This window comes from Lytechinus variegatus, chromosome 2 (genome assembly GCF_018143015.1).
Source record: "Lytechinus variegatus isolate NC3 chromosome 2, Lvar_3.0, whole genome shotgun sequence".
Lineage (NCBI taxonomy): Eukaryota > Metazoa > Echinodermata > Echinoidea > Temnopleuroida > Toxopneustidae > Lytechinus > Lytechinus variegatus.
This window is the reverse complement of record NC_054741.1, coordinates 72998636-73012479: the sequence shown is the minus strand read 5'-3', so window position 1 is coordinate 73012479 and position 13844 is coordinate 72998636. Positions and strand designations below refer to the sequence as shown.

Genomic DNA, 13844 nt, shown 5'->3' with positions numbered 1-13844 from the left:
TGGTGTCCTGATTTCATATTAAAATGGTAAAGAAATATACTATTCCAAAGTACTTTTGAATATTGGATGTCCTAACAATGAACAATATTCAAAGCACATGTCAAAACACGAAATTTACAATCACCGTGGGGTATTGTTATATTTGATATTATACTCTTTATCGTAAATCTTTATAGCTTTGGTCGTAATCTTGGATGAAATATGGCTTTTTAGCATATTCGTATAAAGTCTGTTTGTCTGCTTGCGAGCTACCAAATTTGAAGAACAAAGTTTCTTGTCACATGCATTTAAAGAAAGTGGGACTATACCAAGTTTATTGACTCAATGATAAGTTATTGTATTAAAAAAATATTATTCTACGTCTATTTTGCAACTCTAGCTAATGCCATTTAAATTAATAAATTTTGAATCCTACAGGCTCGGCATAATCTAGTTGTTTGTTACCACGTGCAAATTTTGCAAAAAGTTAGTTGCAAGACATTACTGCATAAAGGAGCAGTTGTCACCGATCATATTGGCGCCTATAGCGATAGAGAGTTTAATCGGAGAGGATAGTTACTTTTCCTTCTGTAAAACCCTGGTAACAATTCAACCTTTTATTACTTAATTACCATCAAATATTGATGCGACATTCACCGACTTTGCATATATAATGAACTCTTCATCTCATTTTTAATTTTACGATAAGGACGGAGTTTCATTGGCTTTTGGGAAAGGCGTAAAATAAAATGCATGGAAAGTGATGAAAATAAAATAATCCATTACAGAATGATTCATCATAACATTCAAAGTAATATATACAGCCACAGACAAGGTGAAGGCATCATCAATTCCATAATAATTTACATATCATTTGCTATCATTCTTATATGTATTGCTTTATTTTTAAAAGACAAGATAAGAATATTTGATTTCAATTATTATTGAAATGACTTACAAAGGACATATCAAGTCATCTAGCAAAGCCTAAACGTTATATCTTACAACCCCTTAAAACAATATCAACATCATTAGCCCATTGTAAACTTTGAAAACAAATAATTTTACTCACTATACCGCTCCTGTCATCTCTGAATATATGAAATGACTAGATAAAGCAATTTTAGTAATCAATTAGATCGCAAGGCTCTTCCACTAAATTGTGCAAATCGTGTTATAAAATTTACTAGTATTCTAGTTTTTAATATATGGTAATTTTGACTGGAATCATGACAATTTGACCGGGACAACTCTTAAAAATGGGGAGATTCTGGATTAGTTAAAACCATTTTATATAGTACATTATAATCTAGCTATTTTGACTAGAAATGTGCAAAATGAGATAGGAAAGGATTCAATCCTCTCAAGGTTCGATGATAACTTCAATTCAACAAAAACTTTGTCAATTTTGACTGGAATCATGCTAGATCTGGAAATCTTGTGAAGATAAGGAACGAGACATATTGTTTTTTTTTTACTGTGCATACGATGTAAACTGAGAGTTACCAACCACTTTTTGCGATATCATAAATTAACACATAATATATACATTATCATGTTTCATTGCACGTTATCTCAAACACGCAATCCAAATAAATATTCAATAAGATCACGCAACAAGTCAGGTTCGTTGCTATGTCAGTATATAACTATATTTTGTTCTGAGTTCTTGAAGCCCCAGATAAGAAACTACCATGAAACAACGTCCATACCCCATTGGTATAACAAAAAAACTTTTGTAAATAATTTTTTTTACGAGGAGGATAGGCCTATATCCTCTTTTAGATGCATCATCGGATATCAAAACGATGTCTTAATATTATAAATTTTAGACGTGAAGAAAACATAATATCCATACTTCCTAAATCAATATACCAAACCAATTTTATATAAATACGTTTAAATAACCACTTAAATATAAAAAAGAATGCATACAATGTGCATACAACGATGCATAAATCCTATATCAATAGGAGATACAAGCTAATACAGTTACCAGCCCCTCATCAGTCTGATTAGAATTTTGTCATTTCTTATTTTTGAAAAAAAAATCAAATAATAATTGACAATTTAATCACATTCTGACTCAAGAACATTACATTTGTTGATCACTGTGAATTCCTATGAAAAGTGCACGTGTCATCCTTTAAGAGCTTTAATGATTAGTCATTATTGCAAATTATGAATTAAAAAAAACAAATGAGCGAAAACTATGAAGCAGCTCTCTGATCGCAAGTGACGTATTCTTCTTTGATCTTTTGATGCGAGTAATACTTTAAGCATTATTATGATGAACCTTAGTGTTATATAATAGGCACTTATAACTATATAGCGCACATATCCACCCGTACACAACTAACATTACATAGGTGGCGATTATGTTCAGTTTTGTGCGAACGGGCCTCACTTCAATGCTGTCGGGAGAGAAAGTCACGGAAATTAATTTTGCAATCAAACTAATGTATTTGCCAATCCCAAAGTTGAACCTATGCCATTAAGTATATTGTTTGGTGATTCGTGCAAATATTGTGCCACCTTACGACACGATTTCCCCATTGCCCTATGTGGGTAGGTCATATGGGTACAACCAGTATAGTGGGATACTCTTCCACTCTCCAGCCTAGGCAGTGGAGGTTAAGTCCAAACCATTTCGTATCTATTGGGAGAAAAACTCCAAAACAGGTTTCAAAAAATACTTTATAATTATGAACAAGAGGTGTAATCATCTCATACGTGAAGTTCTGTAATACTCATTACCATTTTGATTCATCTTTTTTAAAACATTATGATTTTTATGAGTGATTTGTCTGAGTCCTACACAGTAAAAAAAATTATACAATGCTGTTTACTATATGAACCTTACAGTAATTGTTTAAACAGTTTAAACAACTATTTAAATCTTAAGCAACAAAGTTTAATTTTCATTATCTAATTGTCAATAAATTAAACATGATTGTTTAAACGGTTAAACAAATACTGTAAGGTTCATACAGTAAACAGCGTTGTATAAAATCTTAAACAGCGATTTTACTGTGTATGTTAGAGCACACTTTCCTTTTCTTACCGGGCTGTAGACATGTATCTCAATAAAGCGTTTAATTCGATCCCAATAAAAAAAATCAATAGGCCTACTTAATAAATACACAGAGTATGTGAAAGTTACTCTCCCTCTTATTATATGAATGTTTGTCAACAAATTTTCTTGTTTTGTGATTTGTTTACATATATACTTTCTATTTATTTTCGTAATAAGTTTATGATTTTTTTTATCTGATATTGCTGTTTTAGCATTTTTTTCTAATGCTCCAAGCTATGAAAAAAATGCTCAGTATATGCCAAAACATGACAAAGTACGCTATGAGTTGACACACCAGGGTTTAATTTTTTCCCCACATGAATTGTAATTATAACGATAATATTTCTAACCTTTCTGAGCAGTGATTGAAGAAATTGTATAGAAAATTATGGAAAATGTTCTGTACAAGGTCCCTTGTTATGCAGTTATCTTCAATGAAAGAACAATTATTGTGATTAGACTCTCTAAAATTAATATTTCCCTTTCAAACTATCCAATGAAATCAAGGGGAAAACCTATCATTTCAAAGTTGAATAAAGTACGCTTTTGATTGTTTTTGTCATTTCTTTTGTATCGCTAGGATTTTGTAAGTGGCCTTGTATTGTATTTGTTATCGATCAAAAGGGTACAGAAAGCAGTACTTTATGATCCTATAGTTCGTGTTATACAACGTTTTTAATAGCAGAACAATTATTTCGGAAGGAATAATCCAAGGATTTTGATCACCAATAAAAAGCATAAAATTACTCTGTGGGGGTATGACAATTGTTCGCCATGGTGGTTGTTTTTTTATTTTCTTGGTGATTTTTTTTATTTCTCATTAAATGTCAATACCTGTGCCAGTTAAAAAATGACATAATCACGGAATGAATTTCTGTCATTATTCCATTGTAGGAGGAGCAGAGGAAATTGCAATGTGAACTACTTTATATTTTTTCAGATTAAAAAAACCTGAATTTGATTTCTCAGAGCAGATCTCATCAAATCGAAGGATGTGGTCTGAGGCTACGATGTATCAAGATGCTTGAAGGACGTCATACAGCTTCCTTCTCTTTATGTAATCATTACTATTTTCAATGAATAAACGAATACAACGAAATGAAATGTGAATTTAACAAAGGTATATACAGGGTAAGTGCATCCAACAAGAAAGTGTCAAATATCTTTGACCAGCAATTAAAATGGGACACACAGACTGCAAAAGTAAGCAAACTCATTAATTTTGGGGCCGTATTTGACATTGTCTTAGTGAGGCTATAGCTTGAATTGATCTATATACCAATCAATTATTATTCATCCTATTTTTTTATGCTGACGTAGTGCGCGATTCTAGTACTATAAGGATATAGGGATATAGTACCCAAAAAGCAGTGAGAAATGTAGCCAATGAGAGAAGATAGTTCTATCTCCAATACCATGGTAACATAATTATACTTTATCATGTCGGAGTAAGGGGAGGAGCTGGAACATTTTGATAATCCTTTCTCTCTATTCTTTTTTTTTGCTACATATTTTACATATCTTATCGTGAAGAAACCGATCTATATATCTCCTTCTTTCAATCCAAGTGCTCTTTGGTAAACTTTTTTTTTTAGATTTCGAGATTCTTTACATCATTGTACACCTTAAATACCAAATTGACCAACTGTTGTTTTAGGTATAGGCTTACTGCCATTTCTAAGCTAACCTCCGATAAAATTCTTGAAACCATCCATCCCCTTAACAAAGTCCACCTCCACAAAATAGTTAATTGCTATTGACGTAAGTATCCTTGGATTTTTAAAACGGCTTCTGCGATTAAAATTGTCATATTCAAGATAAACAAATGGAAACGTTTATACTTATCATTATGAAAAATAAGTTCACAAAAAAGAAAAACATAAAAAAGAGGAATTGTCGCAGAAATATTTTAACATGCCTTCAAACCTGGTGATGATATACGTCGTTTACCCTCTTCTACGGTATACATAATTCTGAACATTCACTCTCTAATACCTTCAACCGTATAATGTTTAATTGAAAAAAACTGTAGAGAGGATAAACTACACATGTCAAATGATATAAAAACGTGTATGATTGATATGACATCTAGATGCGCTATACGGAGACGGGCAAAGGATGGGATTGGGGCTTCAGCCTCCCCTCTTTTTCTCTCTCTCTTCTTTTTCTTTTTTTAATACAGTAACCATGTACAAGATGTGAAAATTATCAGAAAATGTGATTTTATGCATGTTTACTTCCCCCACAATATTTTAATTTGTTCAGTGGTCCCTAATCTAAATACGAGCTGATGTTTTTTTAATCTGCAACATCATCATGGCATATGACTAATTTTGACCTATTTTCAGTTTCAGCGTTCGAAATTCCACACAGAAAAAACTGTGGTGTTAACCGGTGTTCATAGAGGACCACACCAGTTAATTTACACCGGTGTTAAATTGGTGGTGTTAGTTTTACACCTATATGTGTTATTACAACACCTTTTGCTGTTACATTTACACTCTTTAGTGTTATGTTTAATCTCTAGGGTGTTAATTTTAACACTTCAGGGTGTGGTCCTCTATTAACACCAATTGGTGTTAGTTTTAACACCGCAGTTTTTACAGTGCACCCGGTATGCATTCGGGTGCCACTTTTCGATTTCTAACGAAGCGATGGCGGTATTTACAATGGAAGGTGCAAGTACCACCATTAAGGATGGGGTATCACCTGAAAAAACGTAAACGCAATCATTATACAAAGACATTGCATTCGGGCATTGCATAAATGTGAATACTATATGAAACTGCATGGATATTCTCATAATAAAACTCAAAGGATTTGGTTTGAGATAGCTTTCTGTCATATTAACATGATTACTTGTTGGAAAAATTTGCTCCAATTACATTACTCCTCCTCTTCCCCTTTCTCTATTTATTATTGATTATGTCGTTACTTCGTTACTACGATCACCGATGCTTTGCTGTTATGCTCAGGGACTGCGGAACGGTTTTAAAAATGAAGCCCGTAACACAAAGCTTATCAATGATCATAGAACAAAGTTTCATGATTGATTGCGTTGACTACAATTCACAATCAATTGTATAAATCAAGGGTACGATCAACCCTTATGCTTTGTGTTAAGGAGCCCTGGTGTATAATTTTTCCCGGTCATGTTTACGTTCTTGTACACGATTTTGGAAAAAAAAACCTGGCCCCTGGTGTTTTATTGCTTGGTGTAAAAGGGATACTAATGGCATAGTTAAATTCATCCCTATCTGTTGTATACTGCCGTATGAATTTTTAAAGAACTGCGGGAAATATCACTAACAACACACAAAAATAGAACGTAAAGAGTGAATCTTTTGACTATGTTTATGTCAATAAAACTATTAGATTTTAGTTTTCTTCTCAAAAAACAAAATTCCAATTTCAGCATTTTACACGTACTGCGGTGTGCATTGTCATTCAAACAGCATGCAGTGCGGTAAAACAACGAAGAGAATAATTATTAAATACTAGATTATCTTAGATCGCTTCGATCTGAACTTTTATCACGTACTACTTGTATTCATCAGAGGATTGATTTTGAATAGAAATCGAGATTAACATTACGATCACATACACACTTTTTCGCCGTTATGAAACCATAGGCATGATGAAATAAGAAAAGGTTTATCTTTTATAATGTGATCCTCGGCGTGATGTAATGTGGTTGCGCAAATATTTCTTCCCTCTACCGAGCACTTAAGATGTCACGGTGAGAAATAATCTCAATATTTCTTTATTACATTAGGATGTAAATAGATTCATCAAAACAGGGCATAGAAAACACTGAAAACATACTACCAACAGGGAATTTGAATAATGGTAAAATCGGCCTACATGTATTATATTTCCCAAATTGGTGTATGTCATTGGTATATGGACTGGTTATCAATATCTCAACTGAATACTAAATATTCATCCCATTGTCATTAACAGAAAACTTATGTAATGTCGGCTAAAAACGCAAAGGGAAGTATGCAAATTAAGATGGGCACGTTTCAATATTTATGTGTCTGTTTTTCAAATTTTAATCTCCCTGATACCGTTTAACTTACTCTCAACATGGTGGAATACTTTTCTTATAAAATTATCATGGCACAATTTATTTTTATCAACTTTGCCTGAATGTATTTGTTTTGTTACTTTTGTACTTAATAAAAACCATTTATATCATTTACCTACCTATCTATCTATTTAGTAGTTCTTTTCTCATTTTGTCATTTTTAGTTTTGCAAGATATGAAAAGTAGAAATGATCATTCAGTGATTTGTCACGATTCATTATAATCAATTGCAAGTCAAAAAACTGATGTGTGTGTATTCGTACAAGACGCAAAATAGAGACTCTATGGTAACACGACTTCGGTATATACGCATGCGCAGTGGCGTAATGAGCCAAAAATTTGGGGCCACATGGTGCATGTCTGTGGGGCAAGCTCTTTAAAGTCGTATTTTTTGCCTTTTTAAGATGAAAATCTCATTTTTGTGATAGATTTTAACATAATATTCAACAAATAATGTCATATTATTTTTACCTTTTCCTTTTCTATTCCTTCCTTGTCTCCCCCAATGGTTTCGGACCTGTATGTGTGCACCATTAGTACGTATTCAACTCTATGGTGTGCACATTCATGATGGGTGAGTGCGCATGAGTAAGAAAGATGGGTTCTGTTAATACTGTCAACTTCCCTTATTTCTACCAATTTGATTATTCGAAGGGAAACACGATATTGTGCAAAGATCAAACTCCTAATCACATATAGACTGTATTTTCTTCAAAATGAAAATCGTGCATCCACAATATTCACTCTAATCGTAATCAGATGAAAGTAGGTCGACACACCATGTGAAATTATTTGGTTGTCAACGATTCTAATCAACCACTGTTCTCTCCCAAGATTCATAATTAGGCTTTCAATTGCCTCAGCATCATGCATGATCGGCACATTTGAATGCTAATTGACCATTGCCACGGGCATGATGGAGATGTCTGGGATGCTATAACCCGATTTCTCACCAATCAAGGGATCATTGTACCCAGCAAAAATACAAAGTCGATGGGTAAAAGATAAGGACGCAATTATCATCTTACGTGTAGTCGAAAATACGGTGTATTCGTCAGATTCATTGTGTATTTATCGCAACAACGACAAATTGTCGAAAAAACATGTAATATATACCTACCCTGATTAATATTAACAAAGACAAAGCTACGAAAGTTCAAATGAAATAAAATGATAAATACATGGGCGTAATTTGTTTACATATTGAGAAGCTTGATGATGGCAGACTACATAATAATCTATTTGATAAGAAAGACTTAATCAGTTAATCGCTATCATTGAATATGATCTTATTAAAAAATAAAACTCCATACATCTATTCAGATTATCCACCGATTTTAAAATCTTTTGTAGCAACAACCCACTTTAAATTCAAATTAGTGATACGAAAAAGCCTATTGTTCGAGGCAAGGCTAATCAATTCAGTGCGATCCTGGGTTTATAATTATAGATTCTCTCGAGAATGCAACACTGTATTATGCGATCGCAATGTATCTAGACGAGTCAAGGCTGCTTGTAATACCAAAAATAATACGGAATTGCAATTATGATGTATAAATATTTGACAGGACCCTCTCGCTGTAATTGCAATAGCAACTACGCGTACTTTCTGTTGTAAGCGTATATAGCTGGGGCTCGGGAGTTATAGGCGGCTCCATTTATTATTGATGCTGATCTTTTTTTTTCAGAATGTGAATGGTTCTGGGCTTTTAACTAATCTTTTTGAATTTTCAGCCTATGAAATAATTCCGGTTAATTGTTCTTTGTGTCAGTAATACAGGGATTTCTGTACCTTTTTGCTACAGTTGATTTTAATTCACTTTTTTCTAATCTGTCAACAGAAAAAATGACTGAATCAAATCGAGTGTTATCATACTGAAATGAGTGCTCGTACTACGCGCTAACTGACTTTTACATTTTTTTTACAATTACATCCCGTGTATTTTACCAGTCACAAATTAACTAGACAGGATAAAATGCCCTACCTCATGAAAATGTTTCAATATGAATGCAGAATCGTTGCAAATTCATAATTGATTTATACAATAGACCTAGATACTCAAGGACTTTTTTGTAGTGTAACCATTCCAGTATATGATATCCTGAATCTCTCGTTGCTATGGTAAAACAATTAGAGGTCTGTTGAATTGGCGCGAAAGTTCCAATCACATAAACTGTTAGAAACAATTACAAGACTCAAACTTTATAATAATCTTTAAAATGGCAGTAACAACGTTAGAAAGAAGGCAACATTGAGAGGAAATACAAAATGGGATATATTTAGCATTAATTACAATTAATACAATTTTGTTAAAAATGTCAATTCTTCGCTGTTAGCATGATGGGTTTACTTCTAGACAATAAAAGTAATTTTTAGATTCTGTCAGAGATAGTAGATAAACTAAACTCAGAACTTGTCTGCCTTGTTTTCAAGAACAAAACACTCCTGCCATGCCTGAAAAAATAATCTAAGAATAAAAATAACCTTTTTATAGAAGATTCTGGAGGCGAACTCTCTGATAGGGCTTCCTAGGAAAGCTTCTGAATCAGGAAACGAAAAGAGAAAGTCCTAGCAGATATACTGCTATACACAACATCCATTACCCTGGGCCAAGGCCCATTTACAGTGAGTCCATCTTAATAATTAAGAACCCATTCATACAAAATCAGATGTTACGTTTCCATGACAACTAAAAGAATCAGAATTGGAATATGCACAGACTGGGAACTTAATGGGCTTGCAATATTCTGTTACTACTATTGGCAGGGTTGTAAAATAACATCCCCATATAGGCAGCGCAATTAGATATCAATTTGCTGGATGTAAATGAGTACTAATGAACCTTACCATCCTAAGATGAAACCGTCCATCCGATTATCTAACGTGTCTACACTCTAAAAAAAAAGTTTACCCAATATTGGATAAAAATGGAACAGGCATGTTGGTTAAAAAAGATAACAAATATTTTATACATTTTACGCAATGTTGCGTTCAAATAGCAAAAAATGTGGTGAATAAAATACCCGGCAAACATGCTTGTTGCCTGTCTACCCAATATTGGGTAATTTTTACTCAGTCTTTATAGAGTGCAGTATGCATTAGATTTATCCGGATAAAGACTAATTATGCTCAGTCGGTTCGACTTACTTACACCCTACGGCCAATATCCAACAGAAGTTAATGATTTTTCAGGCTACGGCGTTGTTTTCTTATAAATTGAAGTAGTGTAATGAAATCATGTTATGTTTACTCAGATCGTATATCGCTTACAATAACCTCTCAAAGTAATAGAATCCTTCATAATCTCCACATTGCAATCTGCCGTCCTTGTTGCCGATACATCACAGGTTTATTCATTTCATAATTACAACTCTGATATTTCTCACCAATAATCTACCTCTCCCCCACTCACTGCTTCTATGAACTTGTTCACCTTTACAGCCAAACTTGTGGATCATTACTGACGGACCTTTACTCAATCAGCTAATCAGATGCAAGGATTGACTTTTAAGTCAAATTGTCATAAGTTTGATAAGAATATTATTGTTAATATTATATAAACCCCAAAATATTCACAGTGTGATGCTGTAATCAATTACGAAGTGAGGTGAACTCGTGCGTATGTGGTATGTACCATATTAAAAGGATAATTTTAGATATAATAACAAAGCTTGGACTTGGCATCCTGCAGATTAGCCAGAGGATTTCCGGACATAGCAACATTAGATGTAAGCAAAGAGTAAGCTTACATTACACGTAGTGTTGTTATCATTGAAAATAGGTCAATGCATTGGTATAAAAAATGTAATAAAGAAAAGAGTTGATACCTCATTAAGACGTTTCAAGATAAGAACATCCATTATTGATACTAAGCCCAAGTACATGTAGGTCGACCTAATTGGTATACCTTTTCTTGCCTTTATTGGATTAATACTAATAATGCAATCCCATAAGAAATTGAATGATTTCGTGGGCATCACAAACTTTTGCTTTTTATCGATGAAAACTCGCAAATGAAAAGATGAATACTTCTTACCAAAACACTACCATGATTACGTGCATAATTCGGTGTAATAGACAGAATATTTCAAGCATGATCAAGAAGAAAACTTGATGATACTTGATAACAGATGCAAATTGAAAAACTTTTCAGTGATAACTTACAGTCCTTTATTTTCAAATAGTGAAGTAATGTTGTACAAAATAATATGACAGTTTAAAAATGCTGATGACGTCTTGCTGCGGTGACATATAATTTGATTGCATTATCTACAAATGTAAAGAGGTGAAAGACATTCATAATCTCCAGAAGGCTTTAGGGTTGCCTCGGGACGACAAAGATCAGATCGTCGCTCACAGCTTAACTCGCACTACATTATTCCCTATCCTTCGTCGGATTTACTTCACCCATTCATAATTGTGCTTCCAATGGAGAACATCACCGAATATCAAAGAAACAAAAGCTTCAGTGATGCTCCTTACTGTGGTAGTTTGCCACGACAATGAGCTGAATTTACATCACATTGCATTATGCATTCCATCGTTTATGCGTTTCCCGAAACAAACTATCCTCAAGGTGATTATAAGATTAACCGTACATTAAAAAACAAAGAACTCTAATCTCTTCGATCAACTGTTGTCTCCTGGTGTCTTATGCCATCCATATCGCTCGTGCGTCTCCACGATGGCGCGAAAACTGACCTCAGCCTCTTGTTTGTTGAATGGGACCTCAGTACGAAACCCAGACTGCACGATTCGACCGTCCCCCGCTATTAGCGTCGCACCAAGCTGCATGATGACGGCGTCGATGGTGTAGGAACTAGACCACCCTTGCGGAGTGAGCAGTTCCATGCAGATGGCACCACCATCAAGAACATAACCGTATTCGACATGTGGGCTGACAACGCGGACGAACGGTGGGGAAAAGGGGAAGTTGTCAGGGAAGGTCATATTGAACAGGATGTACTCGAAGTTGTGCTTTTTCATGTCCTTGTGTAGAGCCGATTTTGGATCGACGTGAAACAATTTGATATTCCAATCGGCCAGGCTATCATTGACTAACTCCACCTCGTATGGTGGTCCTGTTAGTTTCTCATTAGTCATGAAGCCACCATCTGATAATGCTTTTTTGACTGCCTCTGCCCCTTCCAGTGATTGGCTTTCACTATTCTCTTTCGTGTCATCTACCGTAGATGTGGAACAACTAGCTGCAGCTTCTGTGTCACTTTCAGATTTATTGTTACATTCCTTTGCAGAATCATCTTCTTTGTCGGTTTTATTTTCACTGCTCTCTAGTTTTGCTTCAGAATTTTCTTCTACCAATTCACTCTTCTCACCGTCTTTGGTGTGAACTTCCTCTTTCAATACATCTTTATTTTGGTCTACATCTAAGTTTTCATTTGCACGTCGTTCATTTTCCTCCGATTCCATTTTCCTTGCATCCTCGGTAATTTTCGTCACCGCTTTGAATTCTTTCATGAGCCTTCTCATCCTGACATTACTAACGTATGCTTTGCTGGGCTGTGGAATCCTCATTAATGTCTCTGTTGATAATACCCTAGTGCCGTCCGCAACATTGTATTTGAGTTCCTCCGTGCTTGCTTCTTTATCATCCGAGGTGGATACTGTTCCCGGCAGCTCGGCTTTATCCCGGAGAGCATCCCCGTAGCCATGAACATCGTCCCCTGCTCCCGAGATCGAAAATATGGTAAGGCTCCCGTTTCGAGTGATTGTCACCGAATCTTCCACCCCACTCGTACTCATCTGTCCACCTTGATTGTTTTTGTGGCGTTTCCTGGCCAAGGCTCTAACCTTGGATCTGGCACTTCTTCGCCCACTGACGTTTTCCAGTGGGAGGCACGGGCATAGGTATTTACCAATAAATTCGGCCATTGTAAGTTGGTGTGTGTGCTCCCTGGTTGTCTTGCACAGACGTTTTAAGTCAAACAGCATAAAATAATGGCATCCATAATTATTGAACCGTACTCAACAGTCCACACGACTCTGCCAACTTACACACTTCACCACCAATGTAGTATCCTTACAAAAATGTAGAAATATCACATCTTTGATATCACGTATAAAAGATGCTCACGACTGGATTCACAATAAAACTGTCTTAAGGATGATAGACTAGAATCTGTTTTTCGTGTCAGTAGTAAATTCTGCATGACTTAATTCACCAAACTTATGGGCGCTTAAAAGTGTTTTGTGGTATAAGCGAATCGATGAGGAGTAAAAAACAAAATGTCGATTGAAGTTTTTATGGCCTCACTTGGCAATATATACTCCGATCCAAGTTATGTACTCGGTGAAGGAGGACAAACTCCGTGCACTTACTTCAACCACCAGTTGCGTTATGAGGTTTGAGGGGCTTATATCTCGTGTCACGTGAGATTTGCGAGTCGCACGCACGCAGAGAGTGGATTGATGTGATGCACGCATGCTCCACATATCTGCGTTAGGATGGTCGCTTGTGAATTCATCGGTTTTGGGTTTCGGCAAGACATTTAGAAGAGAATGATTCAGTGTGCTGAATGCTGTAGGGGTGTGTTATTATAGCCCAAACGTAGGTGGAGCTAACAGTATAGTAAGGATCGAGTCTCGAGGATCGAGACCAAACGTTTTACTTAATTAGAAAAGGGAAACATTTAATGATTGCACTTTCATTTCCATTTTGACCAATGCCACTCACAGTT

General features: G+C 35.1%; 1 protein-coding gene across 1 annotated transcript; it reads right to left on the bottom strand.

Annotated features, from left to right (window-relative positions):
* Window positions 1-8182: 8182 nt before the first annotated feature.
* LOC121408949 (ubiquitin-conjugating enzyme E2 Q2-like) lies at window positions 8183-13485 on the bottom strand. The gene has a single exon (XM_041600688.1). It carries the CDS (start codon window positions 13096-13098, stop codon window positions 11776-11778), a length of 1323 nt encoding a protein of 440 aa, XP_041456622.1. The 5' UTR covers window positions 13099-13485; the 3' UTR covers window positions 8183-11775.
* Window positions 13486-13844: the final 359 nt, after the last annotated feature.